This window comes from Culex pipiens, chromosome 2, assembly GCF_016801865.2.
Source record: "Culex pipiens pallens isolate TS chromosome 2, TS_CPP_V2, whole genome shotgun sequence".
Taxonomy (NCBI): Eukaryota; Metazoa; Arthropoda; class Insecta; order Diptera; family Culicidae; genus Culex; species Culex pipiens.
Genome location: NC_068938.1, coordinates 3,671,639 through 3,692,278, shown reverse-complemented (window position 1 = coordinate 3,692,278; position 20,640 = coordinate 3,671,639). Strand labels below are relative to the sequence as shown.

At 43.0% G+C, this 20,640-nt stretch overlaps 3 protein-coding genes across 3 annotated transcripts; 1 reads left to right on the top strand and 2 right to left on the bottom strand.

Annotated features, from left to right (window-relative positions):
- Positions 1–1,332: 1,332 nt before the first annotated feature.
- On the bottom strand, positions 1,333–3,060 carry LOC120412458 (uncharacterized). The gene is made up of 2 exons (XM_039572928.2): positions 2,248–3,060; positions 1,333–2,188 (listed from the first exon to the last, which is right to left on the bottom strand). The coding sequence occupies exons 1-2, from the start codon at positions 3,043–3,045 to the stop codon at positions 1,418–1,420; spliced, it is 1,569 nt and encodes a 522-aa protein (XP_039428862.1). The 5' UTR covers positions 3,046–3,060; the 3' UTR covers positions 1,333–1,417.
- A 265-nt stretch (positions 3,061–3,325) lies between these two features.
- LOC120412504 (uncharacterized) lies at positions 3,326–4,327 on the top strand. The gene is made up of 2 exons (XM_039573003.2): positions 3,326–3,395; positions 3,456–4,327. The coding sequence occupies exons 1-2, from the start codon at positions 3,360–3,362 to the stop codon at positions 4,179–4,181; spliced, it is 762 nt and encodes a 253-aa protein (XP_039428937.1). The 5' UTR covers positions 3,326–3,359; the 3' UTR covers positions 4,182–4,327.
- A 3,796-nt stretch (positions 4,328–8,123) lies between these two features.
- Positions 8,124–19,954, bottom strand: LOC120412498 (serine/threonine-protein kinase Tor-like). Its single transcript, XM_039572997.2, has 5 exons — positions 19,806–19,954; positions 19,282–19,580; positions 13,478–19,224; positions 9,060–9,881; positions 8,124–9,000 (listed from the first exon to the last, which is right to left on the bottom strand). The coding sequence occupies exons 2-5, from the start codon at positions 19,499–19,501 to the stop codon at positions 8,386–8,388; spliced, it is 7,404 nt and encodes a 2,467-aa protein (XP_039428931.1). The 5' UTR covers positions 19,502–19,580; positions 19,806–19,954; the 3' UTR covers positions 8,124–8,385.
- Between the last annotated feature and the right edge of the window lie 686 nt (positions 19,955–20,640).

Sequence of the window (20,640 nt, the reverse complement as noted above, 5' to 3'; positions counted from 1 at the left end):
AGAAGGTTCTTCAAATGCAATTAAACAAAAACTAGGGAAAATTTGGCCAAAAAAACCTAGTGAGATCGATTCTAAAAAATATTGTAAAGAATTAAACAATAAAAAAATCCATGAATCTAAGAACAAAACAAAATTTAGACATTAATAATAAAGAATTGGGTCCTAAAATGAAGCTTAGATTGCTGATTTTATTGTTTACAGCGATAAAGCTTATTTTTCTGAGTACAATGACCCTTTGTACGACCACAGAGAGTTTAAAATGGATTTTTAAATCAATTTTGAAAAATTAACATCGCGGTCCTTCTTGACAGAAAAGCTCCTACTTGACAGCTCGTTCCAAGGGGACCATAGTTGATCCATCGAAAAATGTTGTCTTCCCAAAAAAAAATTGTTTGCATTAAAATGAAAAAAAGTGTTCAGAAATGGTTTTCAATCGTGTTTTTTACCGTTGTACATAAAAATTGACATAGGGCTTTAGTACCCAAATTCAAAATTTAAGAATTTGAGATTTCAAAAATCTAAGAATTAAAAAAATTAAGAATTTTTAGATATTTCTATGTTTTTGAATTTTTGTTTTTAAAATCTTTGTATTTCCAGAGTTTTTTTTTATAGGTTCTATCCAGCTTTTTAAGCGAAAATGGCGTTCGAATGGTGAACGCCCGAAATGACAAAATCACGCAGTGGTACCAACATTACAAAAAAAGTGTGCCATATGGCATGACAGCCGCATTTTTTTTTTCTAATGTTGGTGCTACTGCGCGATTTTGACATTTCGGACGTTCATCATTCGAACGCCATCTTCGCTTAAAAAGCTGGATAGAACCTATAAAAAAAAACCTGGATAAGCTATTGTCTTTCATATGTTTATAGGACCTAATCAAAAAAAGTCGTGATTTCTAAATTTTGGAATTCCTGAATTTTCTAATTTCTAGTTTTTAATATTTTTGGATATATTTTTTTCATTTTTAACATTTTGAGTTTTTGAAATTTTTAATCTTGTAATTTTTTTGTACGAAAATTTGTCTATGAATTCCCTATGTCAAAAGATGCCATTTTGTATCATTATGTTTTCCATACAAGAATCCATACCTCGCCCCATACAATTTGGCGGGCTGGCCATAAAAAATGGGCATGTGAATATTTGAAAATCTGTATCTTGAGAAAAGATTTTCAGATCGATACGGTGCTTTTGGCCAAGTTGTAGGTTATGATTAGGAGAAAAAATAGGGACACGAAAAAAACATGGTTCAGCTATTTAAATTTAAAGATGGGTTTGGAATTGGTTTCAAAGCTAAATCAATAAAATACTTTTTTTACTTCAACAACTGATAGCTTTTATTGAGCCATCTGTAACAAATCAATTTTATTTGGCAAACATATGATTGAAACTAAATTTCAATCGTGAAAAAAACCCTCTCTACTGCACCCAGATCGTTCCGAGCGCCTTCAGCTGCCGCTGCGCCCCCTCCGACACGCCGTAGCAGCTGCTAATGTGCAGCTTTTCCAGCCGGTGGGCGAAGCTGATGATGTGCACGATGGCGGCGTCCGTCAGCGGACACTGGAACAGTTCCAGGCGCGTGAGGCGCGGCAAATTCTCGCACATGAAGCGAACGTCACCGTCGTCGAAGATCGGCGAAAGGGCGCGGACCGTTTCGAGGCCCGGACACATGGCGAGCAGCGGTTGCAGAACCGGCGAGGGGATTTCCACCCGGACGAGGGTCAGCTTGCGGAGGCTGGGGAAGCGGTTGACGGTGGTTAGCTCGAGGGCTGGAATGGACATCGAGCGGAGCGTGAGGGTTTGGAGCTTGGCGAGTGGGACGGTGCGGAGAAGGGTCGAGAAGTTCTCGCTCCTGAAGTCGAGCGTGACGCTGCGAAGGTTCGGCGATTGGAGGAGGTAATTGTGGAGGTTTGGTTTTGGGTTGATTCCGGTGAGGATGATCTCTTTTAAGTTTGGGCTGGGCGGACATTCGGCGAAATCGCCGACCGTTGTGGGGCGGCAGGGATGTCCGAGGAGGAAACCTTCGTACGGGACGGAATGGGTGAAGCCATCTGGGGGCTTGTGCTGCACGGCGAGAAATTCTAGCTTGGGGGCGGCGTCCAGAAAGGACGGCTTCCAGGTTTCCGGACAGAAGATGCACACGTTGAGATCCTTCAGATTTGGGAGGTTTGCGCAGATTTCAAGAATGATCTAAAGGGAAGAATTCGAGTTAAATTTTAGGATAAATTTTAAGCCAACTTGAAACTGACCCCATCGGAAAGAGAAATCTCCTCCAGGATCAGCCTGGTCAGGCTGGCAACCCTGCGGGAAAAGTTGACCACGTGCTCGGCCTGGAACCGAGAGCAGTACAGCGTGGCCGCAATCGGAGCAAACCGTTCAAAATTCCCAATCTGCTGAAGCATTTCCTGCGTCGGCGACAGTCCCAAGTACTTCATCGTGCCCTGCGAAGCCTCCAGAAAGTCCACAATCAGCTGTTCGTCATCATCCGGCTCGTGGTCCCAGACGCAGCCAAAATTGGTCAGCTGGGGCGGACGGATGACCAGTCGCATCAACTCCGCAATCTGCTCGTGGACCTTCCCGAGCGAAAAGTAGGTCAGCTTGGCCAACCGGAAGTTGGCGTACTTTTCGGCGCGATCATTCGGATTGATCAGGCGCAGATGGTGCAGGCCGAGAGTGGCCACGTTCGGCGAGTTTCGTAGAATCTCCGCCAAGGCCGGCAGCATGAACGCGCTGTGGTCGATGTAGATGTAGGTCAGATGGTCCGCCAGTCGTGGCCACCACGCGCTCACACTGATCACGGTGCAGTGCTTAATGCGGACCTGGTGCACCCGGACCCAGACCGCAGGTTCGTAGCCCCGGTCCAGCACCGTCCCGAACGGAATGTCCCCGAAGCATTTGTTCACGAACATCGGACTTTCGTCGATTAGTCGCTTCAGACCGCGGCTGGTCGCGCGGAGCAGCTTCAGCTGGAACAGGTTCAGGTACTGCAGAATTGCGTCCCGAGCGGTCGGAGGAAGCGTCCCCAAGAGACCGGCGTCGGACTCCATCGCGTTTGCGGCTGGGACAAAAAAAACACGTTTATCTAATTCTACAACTACTTCAATCCTATTTTGATGAACTTACATTTTTTTGTAATTTAAAGCAATTTTTCACACAAAACACTCAAATTTTTCACCAAAGCCAAAAGGAACAGAAAAGAATTCCGAAAGAAGCACCGTTACTTTTGTAAAAAAAAAGGCGCGAAATCACGACGGAGGTCACCCTATTTCTAAAGAAGTGACAGCTGCTGCTGCATGGGTCCGCTATATTTGCGCGCCAGAAATCTTCAAACTGAAATTTGTTTACATCACGTGGTTAAAAAATGGAAGCTGTAAAGATAAAATTACTTGCACCGGCGGTAAGATCTGTTAAATTTACGTTAAAATACGACTCCATGCTAAAAACTTCGATTCTCCAGTGCTGCCCCAACTGCGGTTACGATCTGCGGCCGGACAACCCGCAAGGCACACCAGAACCTGCAGCGAAGACGACCGTCGAAGGCCTGTTCAACTACGTCAAGCCAGCGGAACCACCCAGGGCACCCCGGTGGCCACGGTCCCAATCGCCGCCCACGGAAAGACGTCCACCGTACGGCTCGAGGTCCCCCGTCAATAAGGCAGCCTGGAGACGATCCCGCAGAGCCGGGCGAGAGAGAAGTCGTGCCTGGAAGCTGAAAGTAGGAGCCAAAGCGGTTCCGCCCATTAATCCGGTTCAAAAACGATTGCTGGAGATTGCGTCGGAAGATGTCGCCGTTGTGAAAGTTGAGCCACCGGTTACACAGGTTCCTGCTGAACGATTTGCAGCCGATGATCGCAAGACGTTCGAACGAGCTTCCGAATCGTGCAACGAAATCAACCAAAGCGACGTGGATAATTTCTTAGCGAACTTCTTCGAAGACAACGATGTCCGGAAGGTTGCCCTCAGCCCCAAAAGACCGAAGCCACAGATTCCGCAGGAGGCACCTCGCCCAAAAAAGGCGTTGTTGAAGGGATACCGCGTGCTGCAGCCGGACAATTTTGTACGCCACACCGGAGATCCGCCAGCTTACGATTCGTCGTTGCAGGTGCCGACAGAGAGCGGACGGGTTGTGGCCATTCATAACCACTTTTACGGCGAAACCGTCGTAATTCCGGACACTCCCTGAGGGACGATCCTCTAAATTTTCGAATTTTTGTTACGATTATTTTTACTTTGCTTTTTTTTTTGTTAAGTTTAAAGATTAATTTATATTTTAAGCTGTACTGAATAAATTATCTGAGGATTTCCATGAAAATAGATGTAAGCTGAGAGCAAATACGATTTTTGAACTTTAACCTTTTGAGCAATAAAAATACCTTCCAAATAAATAGTTGGATAAAGTTCAATTGAAATTGATTGAAATAAAAAAAACTTAGTTTAACGCTACTACCGAAAACTTGCAAAATATCAATCAGTTAATTAAAAATAAGATAAAATTAGGCAAATAAAAATACTGTTATAGTTTTTCTTAAATTTTTAAATGATAAAATTCTTAAATTCCAAAATTTCTTATTTTCAAATCTATAATTTTAAATTTATTTGAATTTTTGAAAAAAATAGAGTTTTGAATTTCGGGTTTTTCGTAAATTTGTATTTTTGAATGCCTAAATTTCAGATTTGTTGTTTTATCTTGTATTTATAAAAACTTAAATATTTAAATTATTATTCAATTCTGCATATATTTCTTATTTTGAGTGTCAGTCAGGCGATACGGGCGATACGCAGATGAAAAGGAAAGTGGCATTTGAGGTTTTTTCGCGCGGTGTTTGTTTGCAAAATGTTTAGATAAAAAATCAAATCTCGATTAAATTTTCAAAAGGCCCTATCTGCATAGGAAACCCATGAGGGATAGGTTGTTTTGAAAATTTAATCTAGAAATAATTTCGAATGCGACTGAAAATTACAAAAATTTTGAAATGTTTGAACTGCCTTATAATGCCAAATTTCAAAACGCAGAATATTAATATTAAAGCATGGATGTTGTGTTTTGCTCAAACCAGACAAAACTACAAACTTTGGAACAAAAATTTTTATATTTAAACATTTTTAAATTACGTTCTAAAAACTAGAAATGCAAATAAGCAATTCTTTATGGAATCGGCCGGTTTCGACCATTTTAATTTTTTGTATTTTTTAATTTTGCTCAAACTTTGTGGGGGCCTACCCTATGTCCAAAGAAGCTATTTTGTGTCATTGGTTCACCTATACAAGTCTCCATACAATTTTGGCAGCTGTCCATACAAAAATGGTACGTTAATATTCAAACAACTGTAACTTTTGAGTGAATTTTCTGATCAATTTCGTGTCTTCGGCAAAGTTGTAGGTATTGTTGAGGACTATTGAGAAAAAAAAAAGGTACACGGAAAAAAAATTGCCGATTTTTATTAACTTTTTTTTCACAAAAATCAATTTCCCAAAATACGTATTTTTTTGATTTTCGTAATTTTTTTTATATTTTTTAGGGGACAAAAAATCTGCCGCCAAGTTATGAATTGTTTTGAAAAATTTGACACTTTTTTTATGTATAATTGAATTTGCAATCGAAAAGTTCTTTACAGATTATTTCCGTTTTCATGATATATCCACCGAAAGTTTGATTTTAGCGAAATATTTATAGTTTTTCGATTTTTTAAAATAGTGCCGATGACTGAACTTTTCTAAAAATATTTTTTTTAAGTGTTCGGAAAATTTGCTATAAAATTGTCTAAGAGACATTGAAGATTGGACCTCTGGTTGCTGAGATACAGGAGGCCTAAAGAGAAAGAAACAGAAAAATTCTGGAGTTTTTTTTGAAAAGGTCCTATAAACAAAATTTCAAATTTTAGCTTTTTGGGTGTTTTTAGAACCGCCTTGAGTTATGAGTATTCAAAAACACCCAAAAAGCAAAAAATGAAAATTTTGTTTATAGGACCTTTTCAAAAAAAAAACTCCAGAATAAATTATTGATGTCTCACCCAAACAACCCTCCATCTTCTAAGTCGATATCTCAGCAACTAATGGTCAGATTTTCAATGTTTAAACATGAAACATTCGTGAAATTTTTCGATCTTCTCGAAAACAATTTTTTTATTTTTTTGAATAAAGACTAACATTTCAAAAGGGCCCAACATTCAATATTAGGCCTTTTGGAAATGTAAGCCGGGACCGTGGTGTAGGGGTAAGCGTGATTGCCTCTCACCCAGTCGGCCTGGGTTCGATCCCAGACGGTCCCGGTGGCATTTTTCGAGACGAGATTTGTCTGATCACGCCTTCCGTCGGACGGGAAGTAAATGTTGGCCCCGGACTAACCTAAAAAGGTTAGGTCGTTAGCTCACTCCAGGTGTAGGAGTCGTCTCCCTGGGTCCTGCCTCGGTGGAGTCGCTGGTAGGCAGTTGGACTAACAATCCAAAGGTCGTCAGTTCGAATCCCGGGGTGGATGGAAGCTAAGGTGTAAAAAGAGGTTTGCAATTGCCTCAACAATCAAGCCTTCGGACACTTAGTTTCGAGTAGGAATCTCGTAATCGAGAACGCCAAGCCAATGCTGTAGAGCGAATAATTTGATTTTTGATTTTTGGAAATGTTAGTATTGATTCAAAAAAAAAAAAAAATACGGTGAGACTTAGAAAACTTCAATTTTTCAGTTTATTTTTTTTTAAGCCGCTGTATCTCAGCAACCAGAGGTACAATCTTCAATGTCTCTTAGACAATTTTATAGTAAATTTTCTGAACTTTTCGAAAAAAATATTTGCAGAAATATACACTCATGGTCACTATTTTTAAAAATCGAAAAAACTGCAAATATTTCGCTAAAATCAAACATTCGATGGCTTTATCATGAAAACGGAGCCCTTTACCAAAAAATCTGAAAAGTACTTTTTGGTTGCAAACTTTTTTTTCAAAAATCACGATTTTTTCAACAATTCATAACTTGGCGGCAGATTTTTTGACCAAGAAAACATATAAAAAAATCTCGAAAATAAAAAAAATACGTATTAAGGGAAATTGAGTTTTTGTGAAAAAAAGTTAATTTAAAAAATCGACTGATTTTTTCCGTGTACCTATTTTTTTCTCAATGGTCATCAACAATACCTACATCTTTGCCGAAGACACCAAATTGATCAGAAAATGCACTCAAAATTTACACACCGACGGTCGGTGATTTACAATTGTTTGAATATTTACGTACCATTTTTGTATGGACAGCTGCCAAAATTGTATGGAGACTTGTATGGGTGAACTAATGATACAAAACAGCTTCTTCGGTCATAGGGAAGGCCCCCACAAAGCCAAAATTTACACAACTCCAACATTCCAATATTTATCTATTCAAAAATTTAATTTCATGGAATTTAATTATGCAACAATTTAAAAATCTATGAAACTATATTTAAAAAAAATTAAAATCAAATATTTAAAAATTCGAAGCTATAAAAATTTAATAAAATACGAAAAATTCTAAACTTCAAAATTATATCTTTCTCAAAATTTGTGTTTCTAAAATATGACTCAAAAAATACTCCAATGTTATCTAGTTTTTTTTGTAATTTAAAGTTTTTAATTCTTTTAATTTGTTGTTTTAATTTTTCAATTTAGCTTTTAGAGTTTTTGAATTTTTCGTTTTTCTCCAAGAATTTTAAGCGCACGCACCATTCAACGCGCTCAAACGGAAGTTTTCCAAATTTTTATCGCAATATTTCAGTCCACGATCCGATCTGGAAAAATCGAAAGAAAAATTTCGCTCGTAATTTGTTTATGGAGACTGTAGAGATATTTCGATCATTCCTATCACCACGTTAAACTTACATTTTTTAACGTCTTTTATTTTTTTAAAAAGATTTTTTGATGAGTTTAAACATTATTTGTGAAAAATTTAATAAATTAGGCTTTTGCCAATATTTTTCCAAGATTAGGTGGTATAAAATGATTGGTTGGAATGGATCCTAAGGATTTTTTTTTTCTCAAATACAAATTAAAACACATTCTTATTTTTTAAGCTTTTATTTTTGTCTGTGTCATATGCGCTTCTGCTACAGATATTGCGGTTTCTAAAACACACACACAGAATTTTGGTGGAAAGCGTGATCGTCACTTTTATTTTGTTATTCTTTATTCCGCGCCTCAATAGCAATTGCTTCGTTTGTAATAATAATAATATTTTCTTTTAATATTTAGTAGTTATCGGTTATGGTTATGGTAGCATAATAATAATAGTAATAGAAGTAGATAATATTATAGATAGAGTGTAACATCCCAATGGTAAACACATGCCAAGCCGCAAAAATAATACAACGAAACAAAGAAAAATTATATACAGCAACACTTTGCGTTCACGATAATCTCCCTCACTCTCTCTACCAAAACGGACACCACCCGATGTAACACTGGCACAGATTCTCGTTGTTGGTGGCCTGCTGAATCAGCAGATCGATCTGCCGCTGCACGTCCACCTCGGCCGTGTTAAAGTCTTTGCCGGTGAGTTTCTGCTTGACGCGATCCACGATGGCCCGCGCCTTGTTGTTGGTGGCCTCGGCCGGATTCGCCACACAGTTGCTGCCCTGGTCGATTCCTCCGGCACCGGCGTCACCTCCTCCCGCGGCTGCTGCTGCTGCTGCGGCCGCCGCTGCCGTTGCCGCCGTGTTCGCTTCGTTCATGCGGAGATTGCGCGCGTTGATCGTCAGCAGGTCGAGCGTTTCTTCCATGCTTTCCGTCGTGCTGTCCACGTCGGTGGCGTTCTTCGAGCGGCGGTTCTTGTCCGCGTCCAGCAGGCGCCAGTTGAGCAGCGGATCGTACACGAACGCCTCGAGGACGGCCATCAGGCTGTCCTTGTTGCGGCGGAGCACGTGCATGACACTTTCGCAGGTTCGCCGGTAGGTGCCCTCGATGCCGGTGACCTCCATCGCGTTGATCAGCATCCGGGTCAGGCGGAACGGGATCTTCTCGGGGAACTTTTCGCGCGTCATTGCGACCTGAAAGAGGGGAAGAATGATGAGAGTTGTTCTAAAAGGATTGTGAAAGTCGACCTCACCTCAAAGCAATCGCCAAAGTCAATGTGCAGAATCTTGCCGCTCAACCGGTCCAGCATCAGGTTCGACGGATGGCGATCGCCCAACCCGAGAATATACCCAACCATCGACATCACCGCCAACGACCTCGTATAATTCGTCCTCCGATCGAACCAAACCTCCGACGAGGGACTCTTCAGCCAAAGTAACTTCGCCAAATCATCACCCTTGGTCAGCTCCAGCGCGTACTCAAACACCTCGACCTTCTGCATCAACGTCAAATGGTCATAATCCGGCGCCATCCGCAACATTATCCGGTGCTCAATGTTCAGCATCGTCTTCTTCTTGTCCCGATAGTCCCGAATGAGCGTATGCAGCGTGTCGCAGTGCGGAACCCACCCAATCAACCCGGAGTTCGTGCTCAACGGAATGACCGCGTACCGCTGGATCGTCAAATTACGCCGGAACGTGTCCGGATCGTTCAGCAGCAGCGTATTGACCAGCCCAAACAGCTGCATCACCCGCTCGTCCTGGCGCAGATCTTCGTGACCCTTCAGCAAAAACATGTACTCCTTGCCGTTGGAACCACGAATGCACAACTTCCGCGGTCGCTGCTTCGACGTGATGACCTGCAAGTTCGACTGGATGCTCGCGATGCGGATCAACTCCTGACCCGGGGTGTAACTTCCGGGGACGGCCAGCTCCAGGTCGCGACACGCGAGCAACTTCGGACTCACGTACTGCAGCTCCAGCGAGGTCAGCTGCGGCAGTTGGCGGGAGATCCGCCGGAACACGTGGTAGTACAGGTCCCACGCTTGGTTCAGATCGCGAATATTGCCGGAGTTCTGCGAAAAGAATACAATGTTGATAAATTACATAAACCATTTATTTATTTTCAAGTTTTTTTCAAAATGTCCGAAAAAAAAAAATATTTGCGAAAAAATATCCGGCCGGCAGCGAAATTATGGGAAAGTATGAATTATATTTGCCTCAAACCTTGAAGCCAATGGAGCCATTTTGCGTCATTGGGCGTCCATACAAGTTTCCACAAAAAAATGTACAGCTGTCCATTAGGGGGCCCAGAAAAAATGACCCCCTGCTCCACAAGGTCGGCCTGATTAGTCAGGGAGCAAAAAATATTTTTTCGAAAAACTCCAAAATTTTAATGAAAATTAAAGTTTAATCAACTAAAAACCAGTTAAATGCATTTTCCTGCGTTTTTAATCATATTTAGCATGTTTGAACTCCTTTGAAAACATTTTAAATTTTCATGAAATACCAATACAGTCCAACGGAAAGTTTTTTATCGCGGAACAAAAAAAAAAAATCGTAGATACATACCTCGATATTTTGAAAATTTATGATTGGAAAGCTACCGGGCGCGTGTAAAATGCGTTTTAAAACACTTTTTTCATCTAAATGTTGAAACCTAGACTTGTAATTTCAATTTTTTATATTTGGATTTTGAAATTTTAGAATTTTGAAATTTTAGGATTTAATTTCAGATTTTTAATTTTTTAATTCCAGAATTTTAATTTGAGAATTTTTATTAAAAAAATTAATTTGAGACTTTTTTTAAGCTTAGAATTTTTTATTTAAGAAATTTTTAAATATAGTTTTTTTTTTTAATTTTAGAATATTTAATTTTAGAATTTTTCATTTTAGAGTTTTTAATTTTAGAATTTTTTATTTTAGAATATTTAATTTTAGAATTTTTTATTTCAGAATTTTTTATTCCAAAAATTTTAAATTTAAGAATTTTAAATTAAGAAATTTAAAATTTAATAAAATTTTAAATTTAAGAATTTTAAATTTAAGAATTTTAAATTTAAGAATTTTAAATTTAAGAATTTTAAATTAAGAAATTTAAAATTTAATAAAATTTTAAATTTAAGAATTTTAAATTTAAGAATTTTATAAAATAAAATAAATTTTAAATTTAAGAATTTTAAATTTAAGAATTTTAAATTTAAGAATTTTAAATTTAAGAATTTTAAATTAAGGAATTTAAAATTTAAGAATTTCAAGTTCAACACTTTTAAATTTTAGAATTTATTTTTGAGCTTAGAAGTTTTAATTAAAGATTTTTTAAATTTCAGAATATTTAATTTTAGAATTTTTCATTTTAGAGTTTTTAATTTTATAATTTTTAGTTTCAGAAAATTTATTTATAGAACTTTTAATTTTAGAATTATGAATTTTAGAATTTTTAATCTTAAAATTTTAAATTTCATAATTTTGAATTTTGAATTTTAGAATTTTTTATTTCAGAATTTTTAGTTTTAGAATTTTAATTGCAGGATTATTAATTTTATAATTTTTAATTTTAGAGTTTTTCTTTTAAGAATTTTTAATGTTGGAATTTTTAATTTTAGAATTTTTAATTTTAAAATGTTTTTGTTTAGAAATTTTAATTTCAGAATTTTAAATTTCAAAATTTTTTATGTTAAGAATTAATAATTTCCGAATTTTTAATTTTAAAATTTTTAATTTCATAATTTTTAATTAAAGAATTATTTATTTTAGAATTTTAAATTTTAAAATTTTTAATTTAAGAATTTTAAATTAAAAAAAAAAACGGAATCGACGTAACACCTTATAATGTGGCCCTCTTAAACCTTGCGGTTTCGTCAACGGATCCACAGGCGTGTATCGTTCTTTTTGCGACAAGACTCCGCCTCCCGGGTCTCCTAAGTGTGAAGGTATGGGCACGGGGAGAGGGCACCGAATACCTATATTAACACTTAGAATTTTTTGCGTCCGCCACGGGATTCGAACCGGCGACCTCTGGATTGTGAGTCCAGTGCGCGGTCCGATTGATCCACACAGGCAGACATTTTAAATTTAAGAATTTTAAATTTAAGATTTTTTAATTTAAGAATTTTTAATTTAAGAATTTTTAATTTAAGAATTTTTAATTTAAGAATTTTTATTTCTAGAATTTTAAATTTTAGATTTTTTTTTCATTTAAATTATGAATTTTAGAGTTTTTTATTTAAGAATTTTGAATTTGTAATTTTTTTTATTTTAGAGTTTTTCATTTAATTTTTGAATTTTAAATTTTTGGAATTTTTGATTTTAGAGTTTTTAATTTTTGAATTATAAGTTGAAGAATTTTTAATTTCAGAATTTTCTGATCTTAAAATGTCTTATTTTAGAATTTTAAATTTTACAATTTTTAATTTTTGAATTTTTTTATTCGAGAATTTCTGAATTTTTATTTTTTATTAAAATTTTGAACTCGAGAATTTTGAATTTTAAATTTTTGAATTTCTAGAGTTTTTTTTAAAAAGGTCCTATAAGCAATTGTGTTTCATATGTTTATATAACCTTTTTTTTTTTTTAAAAACTAAATTTTTAATTTTAGGAATGTTTAATTATATTTGTTTTTATTTTAGAATATTTCATTTAGTATAGAATTTAACATTTTAGAATATTTAAATTTCATAATTTTAAAATTTTTGAACATTGATTTTTTTGAATTGCTAAATTTGTACTTTAAATTTTATTGAATTATTAAATTTCTAAATCTTTAAATTCTTATTTTTTTTTTAGAGTTTGTAATTTTTTGAGTACCCATTTTTTGAAGCTTCTGAATTTCTAATTGTTAAAATTTCTGATTATTTTAAATAAAAACCTTGGAATTTTCAAATTTTCGAAATCGGATCACTTCATTCAAAACATCAAAACAAAATGCAAATTTTCGGCATTTTGAGATTCTGGATTTTCATTCTTTTTTTAGTTTTGCGTAACTTCTGAGCTGCGCACTAGCTTTTAAGAGGATAAAAAAATGAAAACTTTTGAGCTATGACCAAGCAAGAACAACAAATAATTGGCAGTGTTGCCATTTTTTTTAAATCTTAACCCTCGGAAATTTTTAATACCGATTTTTGCTAAGGGACCATCCATAAACCACGTAGACATTTGGGGGGGAGGGTATGCGATTGTCCACGATACACACACAAAAAAAAAATTTTTGTATGGACAATTGTCCACGAGGGGTGGGGGGGGGGGGGGGGGGGTTGAGAATTCAAAAAGTGTCCACGTGGTTTGTGGATGGTCCCTAAATTCCTTGAAGCAATAATGTTTGCAATATGCACACTTAGATTTGTTTTACCGAATTCGGTGAAGTTTACCGAATGTTCAACTGCTGAACAGTTCGGTAAACTGAAAATTACCAAATTCGGTAAAAGGTAAAAACTTACCGAAATTACCGGTAATGAAGTTCGAACATGAAAAAAAAATCGGTAAAATTTTATTCATTTTGACAGGTGGTTTACCGATCTAAACCTAACCGATTTTTTAACTACCGAATTCGGTTAAAAAAATCTATGTGTATGGCATTTAAAAGAATGGAATTTGTAATTTTGATGTGGTTCAAACAATTTAACAAGAATTAAAAAAAAAAAAAAACAACCAACTAGATGCAAAGAACCCTCACCTTATAATGCTTGCACCACTCCTGCGCTTCGTTCAAGTCCCGTCCGTACGCCTGGTTGAACGACGTCTCCTTGAGCGTCTGCGGCCCGCGCTGCAGCATCTGGTGCAACGGTTCCAGCGTCTCAAACATCCCCTTGATGTTCCGCTCGCCAAAGTACAGCCGGGACGCCTCCTCCAACCCTTCGTGCCACTGCTCGTGCCACAGGATCGCCACCCGGATCAGCTCTTCGCTGCACATGATCGCCTGGTTGACCAGGGTGGACGAGTGTTCGCCCATCGAGCCGAGGATCTTGTGAGCGGCTTGGCGTCGTGCGCTTGATGCGGAGTTCGAGGCCACCGTTAGCGGGTAGACGAGGGCTTGCGGGTGACACTTGCCGATGTCGTTGAGGAGTTGGTGGATGAGTTCGCCGACGAGGTTGCGCGGGGTGTCGATGCGGGCGATTAGCTGGGGGATGACCTGGAGCCAGGTGTTGATCTCGATCATGCGCATGCCCTCGACGAGGGCGTCAAAGACTTTGGGGTATTGGCCGTAGTCGAACCAGAGGGTGAGGAGGCGGAGGGTGTCCTGGAGGGAGTTGCCTTGGGAGAGGTTGATCGAGCGGAAGAAGCCTTCGACGGCGGGGACGGCGTACTGCTTGATCATGCACTTTTCCTTGTCTCCGCCGGGGTTCTTTTGGAGGTCTTCCTGTTGTTTTTGGTTCTGGACGACCTCGAAGTTCATGTAGGCCCAAAGGTGCCACGCCTTGTACCAGTTGGAGTCGTGCTTGGTGGCTTTTTCGTAGCACGCGAGGATGCCCCGGATGGACTGCTCGTTGAGTCCTTGGAGTTGGTTCTGCCACTGGCCGAGCTTCATGTAGCAGCGGGCGAGCAGTCGGCGGTTTTCGTCCTTTTCCTCGGTTTCGAAGTTCTTCTCGGCGCTCATGTCCGCGACGAGGGAGTTGAGTTGGTCGTAGGCGCGTTTGCGCTGGCCGGCCATCCACATGTGCTTGGTGTAGGCGAAGCTAATGTCCGGCTCGCTGTGCTGGAGAGCGTGTTCGGGGAATTCGGAGGGATCGTACCGGAGTAGCATGACTAGGGTCTTTTCTGATAATTTGAGTGATCCGCTCTTGCGACAGAGCGAGGCGAACTTGAGCCAGGTTCGGACGTCGTTCGCCGGGTTGACGACCAGCGAGTGAACTTGGAGGATGCGTTGCCAATCTTCGACGAGGCGTTGACCACCCAGGAGGCGATCCCACCACATCTGCTTGATCGTTTCCTGCCTTTCCGGGATCAGTTTGTACTGGATGACTTCCTCGAGTTCCGCCAGCATCTGGACGCACACCATCGCTCCGTACGCGCGCTCGTACGACTCTCCAGCCATAGCGGTCAGCTCCGTATCGAGCAGGTCGCGCGTGTCGTCGATCAACGTCTGCGCCAGCTCGTACTCGCCGTGGTGAACGGCGAGCACCGCCCTGTAGAACGACCCGTCCTGCGTGTCCTCGGGGATAAACTTGACAAACTCGTGCATTCCTTCCCAATCGCGCAAGCCCCAGGCGGCGGCCGCCGCCAACCTCCCAGCCTTGCTCTGGCCCTCATTCCCGAGCACCTCCCACTTGTCCTTGGTGAGCGTGTGCAGCGAAGACCACTCTCCGAGCGCCTCCAGGCATCGCATCTGACCGAGTCGCGACTCGAGGTCGTTCGCGTTCGCCACCAGCTTCTCCTCGTACAGCGAGAGTGCCTTCTCCCAGCTGTGCAGCTTCTCGTACCACCGAACCTGGACCTTCATCTCCTCGGACGCGCTGCGATGTTCCATCGCGTACTCCAGCAGGCCCTCGGCGGCCTCCTTCTGCTGCAGCTTGTTGTTGATCAGGATCAACGACTCGAACACGGCGTGATCCTTCTCCTTCATGTTGTGAAACTCTTCCTCCTTGTAGTGGAGGGCTTTCGCGTACGCTCGACACTCCATCGCACGTTCGCCGAGGATCTTCGGGTCGATGCGCAGCGAGTCGTTCTCGCAGTGCTCCATGAACTCGGCAAGGTTGAGGATCGTCTGGGTGATTTCCGGTAGATCGGGGACCATCAACGCCTGCCGCAAGCTGGACGAAAGCTCCTCCTTCAGGTTGTCGGGCAGGTCGGTCCAGCAGGACACGAACGCCGCGTTGAACAGGTCCTTCAACAGCTGGGGGTAGTTTTGGGCCAGGGTGCGGCAACTTCGCAGCGCCGGGCTTTTGGACTCTTTGAGGAGGCCGTTGCTGAGCCGGCGGAGCCACTCGAGCCAGTCGTCTTTGGAGACGCGTCGGTTGGCTTTGAAGGCGAGCTGCAGGTCGACGGTTGAGACGTTCAGCTTGCGGATCGTGGTGTCGGAGGCGAGCGAGAGTTCGCGGTTTTTGAAGCGGGCTTGACGGAGACGGAACTCGTCGTCCAGGGCGAGCGTGGTGCTGCTTTGGAGCTTGGTCAGGAGTTTGTTGTACTCGGTGTAGGAGATTTTGTGCTTGATCATGACGCGGTTGACGAGGGGGACGAAGACGAGGTACTTTTTGCCGAGTTGGATCATGATCGAGCAGAGGGTTTGGAGGGCGGCGGTTTGGAGTTGGCCGGGGTGGTTGTCGAGGACGCGAACAAGGGGGTGGATGATTCTGGAGGAGAAGTCGGTGAAATCGAGGATTTCCGCCAGGTAGTTGATGGTTTCGAGGGCGGCTAGGGACACGGCGAAGGGGACGTCGATCGGTTCGAACAGCTTGACGACGGCCGGGATGATCAGGTGCAGGTAGTCGTCCAGATTGTTGCCGAACTTTTGCAGCGCGGAGAGCAGCTTGACGGTGACGACCCGGTTCGTTGAGTTGTCGTGCAGGAGGACGCGGAGAATTTGCGGCATGAGCTGGGGAAGGTAGATCTTGAACTCGCAGCCGAGCGCGATCGCGATCTTCTCAACTAGAATGATTAAAGTTGACTGCAGTGGGTAGTTGCTGTTCCAGAAGGTTTTGATCAGCTGGAAGATTTCGTCCATGAAGCTGATGATGTGCTGCTTGACGATCTCGATGAGGATCGATAGCTGCTGGAAGAGGAACTCTTTCAGGTTCATTTCGGCGTTGCGGATGTTTCCGAGCAGACTGGGGAGGACTTGCGACAGGTACGGGACGCACTTGATGCCGAGACTTTTGAAGATGAACGTGATCGCCTGGACGACGCTGATGTGGTGCGCGGACAGGGTCGGATCGCGCAAGATCTTCATCAGGGTGGAGATGGCCACGGCCGGGTAGTACTCCTCGAGCTGGTTGCCCATGTTGATGAGCATTTCTGAGGTTGACAGGTCGGTGTATTCTTCGGTTTTGGTGTCCGAGATGGAAATCAGAATGTTGTTGGTTTGGCTGTCGATCAGGCCACGGTTCATCTTGTGTTTGTACGGATCGAGGGCGCCGAGCAGGCCGAGGACGCGAATCGTCTCCCGTCGTACGTACGATTGCTGCTCGGTTTTGAGGAAGTTGATCAGGATGTCGATCAAGTTCGGGTATTTGTGGTACGGGGAAACGGCCTGCCCGGTCGCGCTCACCAACTGTCCGAGAGTCCACAGCGCAACGGCACGCTTGTCCGTCGATCCGGCATCGCTCAACATCTCCAGCAGTGTGGCCAACAGCTCATCCGACCAATTCTCCAGCACCTGCTGCCCCCCATTAACCTCCGCCAAGTCTCCAATCGCCCGCAGCACGTTCAACATCACGCCCGGATTCGACTCCGGCTCCTTCAGCTTCGGCACCAAAATCGTCAGAATCGGCCGCATGTACGAGGAAATCAGCCGCGGCGTACTCACAATCAAGTGGTCCAACATCCTCGCGCTCTGCTCCTTATTCCTACTCATCCCGGAGTGCTCCAGCTCCGTCAATATCTGCACCATCGTCTTGCGCAGACTCGGCATCACGTACGCCGGGTTGATCGCCGACAGGCGACCAATGATGATGATCGCGAGTTCGCGAATCTCAAAAACCTCATCGTTCATCGTGATCAGCAACGAGCTCAAGAACCACGGTTGAGCCAGCTGCGAGTCGAAGCTATCGTCGAGCGATTTCAACACGCGCAATCTCACATTCGGATCCACGTCCGTAATCCCCACGATCAAGATCTTCTCCAGCACGTTCCCGACGGTTTGCGTGAGCGTTTCCGACCCGTCCGCCGAGTCCACCGACTGCAGCGCGAGCTTCAACAGCAGCGTGCACGTCTGGACCGCCTCGATGCGGATTTCCTGCTGCTCGCTGACCAGGAAGTGGTCCGCGCAACGCTGCACAAATGGGAGCAAGCTGTGGCCTTCAAAGTTGAACGTGCCGAGCGTTCGCAGTGCCAGCACCGTCGTCGGAGTGTCCTGCACGTGCTGCTCGTACACGTTCGTGTTGATCGCGGACTGGGTTTTGGTCGGTTGCCACGGTTGAAGGGGTTTGTTCATGAGGACGCAGGACAGGATCTTGAGGAGGCCGCTGGTGATGTCCTGCTTGACCTGGGGGACGTTTTCGCAGAGTTCGTGCAGGCAGACGGTTAGACCGGTGCTGAGTCCGGTTGAGAGCATCGAGGCGAGGATTTTGGAAACGTCCGAAGTGATGGCAGATTTGAGGGCGTGACCGAGCAGCGTAATGCACATGAACACGGACGGATCGACGGCGGGTTTCTTCTTGCTGGGGGTGTCTCTTGATGGGAGGGCAGCTGTTATTACCTCCATTATCCGTTTCACGTAACGTTCCATTTCTTTTTCAACCGCGACCGCGATATATCCAAGCGTTATGAATGCTAAATTACGTTCTCTCTCCTTGCTCTTCAACGTTCCGATTAGATAACTCACGACGGACTTCAGGTGTTTTTCCACAAACTCTCGTCTGTTGAACGCGGCCAGCCGCGGCAGGATCGTCAGCAGCGTCTGCATCACGTACGGGGATTTGGAAACGCGCTGCTCCATCACCTTCTGGCAGATCAAGTCGTAATTGTCGTTGACCAACGCACGACACAGCGCCGACTCCTGAATCGAGCTGTTCTGCCGGAAGAATTTCATATCGCTACTGTCGTGATATCTTGAACTGTACCCGGAACCACCGCTCGACCCGCTCAACTTATCCATAAACGGCACTCGAATGCGCGGGAATATCCCGTGTCCGTCCTCCGTCGGACGCGCCCTCCGATCAACGTTCAAACTCTCCAGCTGGATGTACTTCTTCTCCCACGCCGAATTCGAGCTCCGTAAAATTTCGTTAAACACAATCATCGCACCGTGAATCCGGTCGTCCCGGCTGAAGCCCTTCTCCCGCGTCGGCACCTCGTTGAAGCACTCCATCGCACTGTCGTAACAGTGGTTGTACCACTGCGGGTTGTTGTTCTGTTTCGTTCCCTCGCGCTGCGAGGTCACAATCAAAACGGCGCGCAACGCCTGACCCGCTCCCTCGCGAATCATCGGCTTCGGGTCCTTGATCGCGACCATAATGTGGTCGAAGAAGCTTCCCACCTGCTGGTAGAAGAACGTCGGCATGGCCACTGCCAGCTCCCGCAAGATCAACACCGCCGCGTGCCGCTTCGGCTCCGTTCGCTCCTCCGTCAACCACTCGAAGGCACGTTTGATGTCGAACTCGAACGATTCCGCACCCTTCGAACCGGGCAGCAGGGCCAGCTTGACCAGCACCTTCGCCGCCAACTCCATCACGCAGATATCACTCGACGGCAGCAGCTGGCGCAAATTGTTCGAATAACGCGAAATCTGCGTCGTCGTGTTGACCACGTCCCCACTGATGAGGCAATCTTGAAAAAAAATAGCGTTAAAATCTCAAAGAATCAATCAAACTAAGACGTCCTCACTTATGGCCAGCACGCCCCCCTTTTTGTCGTTCGTGTCGGCGCTCGAAAGCATCTCGAAAATGTGGTGATTAAAATCCTCGAAAAACGCCACCAAATCGTCGTACGGCATCTCCCGGAGTTCCGTCTTGACGTACAGCGACAGCTCCTGGGCCGTCTTGTTCTGCGTGTCCTTGTTGCGGCTCTTCAGCCCGTTCACAAACTGCTGCACCGAGTTCGACATTTTCGTAACTCAATTCGATTAAAACCAAAACAAACTCGTTTCGCGCAACAGCTTCGATCTTGTTTTGTAAACAAACCGGCTAAAAAAAAGAAGAGAAAATCACGATATAAACAATCGACGAAAGCCGGCGACCGCGGATCGACGAAAAAACTTTTCAAACGGTCGCAACACCAATTAATCGATCAACCGGCTAGACCCTCCCGAAAGGTGACTCCCGACCAGCGCGATGCGGCGCCAGTGAAAAACACTTCTGCCGGTCGGAATTTCACCTTTTCCGGGGAAATTCGATTGGACAAACACGCACCGCAGCTTAATGCACCATTTTCAGCACTTTTGGGCCGGTTTGGGGCGCGTTTTGCAGGGAAATTTCCGAATTTTCTTCACGATTTGCACGGCTTTGACACCTAGCACACTACACGCTAATGGTGGGTTTGGTCACTTTTGACAGCGGCGGTTGTCGATCAAGGGCAGTGCTGCCGGATGGTTTTACTTTTTGGGGGTGCTGTCGGAAATGAGTAATCTTGATGGAAGTTGTTCTGACCAAATCGAGATAGATTGAATTTAATTTTAGCACGAAATTTGTGCATTATAAAATTGCTTAAAGTTTGTATGAAGACTTGCAGCAGTCCATAAAACGAAATTAAATTACCAAGTAAATTTATTCACAAACAAAACTACCCAAAATTGAGTAACCGTTTGGGTAAAGTTAGTTGTTCCATGCAGCAGCAAAAGCAAAACATCGGGGGGTGATTCGTAAAGTCACCCGAAAATGTCAGTCAAAATCGGTTTCGGTTTTTTCAAAGTGGTCGATTGAGTGCGCTGATTTTCGGTCTCAGATTCGTTGAAAAATACGGATTTTAATGTGAAAAGAACATTGAAGTTGTTGAAAATTATTGAAATCTGCGTCCGAGTGTTGATTCCGGAATAAGTGAGTGCTGAAATTGCTGCAAAAATCCGATTCCAAGTTCTCAGCTGCCGGTTGCCGGGGAGACCACAATTGTTTGCTTTCTGGTGCCTGCAGTGAAGATTCGATTTTGTAACTTTGCAAAAGTTTTAAATTTTTTATAGTTCAGAAGTTTCCTTGAATTTTTTTTTAGTTGGTGTTATGTTGTAATTTGAGTAAAGTTTGTTTTGGGAAA

What these genes read in the sequence shown, in the direction of transcription:
- LOC120412498 (XM_039572997.2), bottom strand. Translation starts at nt 19,501, where the DNA reads ATGTCGAACTCGGTGCAGCAGTTTGTGAACGGGCTGAAGAGCCGCAAC. An exon ending in AGTGGTGCAAGCATTATAAG is followed by an intron (nt 9,882 to 13,477) that starts GTGAGGGTTCTT and finishes TTCTTTTCGCAG; the next exon opens with AACTCCGGCAATATTCGCGA. An exon ending in ACTTTGGCGATTGCTTTGAG is followed by an intron (nt 9,001 to 9,059) that starts GTGAGGTCGACT and finishes CCCCTCTTTCAG; the next exon opens with GTCGCAATGACGCGCGAAAA.
- LOC120412504 (XM_039573003.2), top strand. Translation starts at nt 3,360, where the DNA reads ATGGAAGCTGTAAAGATAAAATTACTTGCACCGGCG. An exon ending in TAAAATTACTTGCACCGGCG is followed by an intron (nt 3,396 to 3,455) that starts GTAAGATCTGTT and finishes TCGATTCTCCAG; the next exon opens with TGCTGCCCCAACTGCGGTTA.
- LOC120412458 (XM_039572928.2), bottom strand. Translation starts at nt 3,045, where the DNA reads ATGGAGTCCGACGCCGGTCTCTTGGGGACGCTTCCTCCGACCGCTCGG. An exon ending in AGATTTCTCTTTCCGATGGG is followed by an intron (nt 2,189 to 2,247) that starts GTCAGTTTCAAG and finishes TCTTCCCTTTAG; the next exon opens with ATCATTCTTGAAATCTGCGC.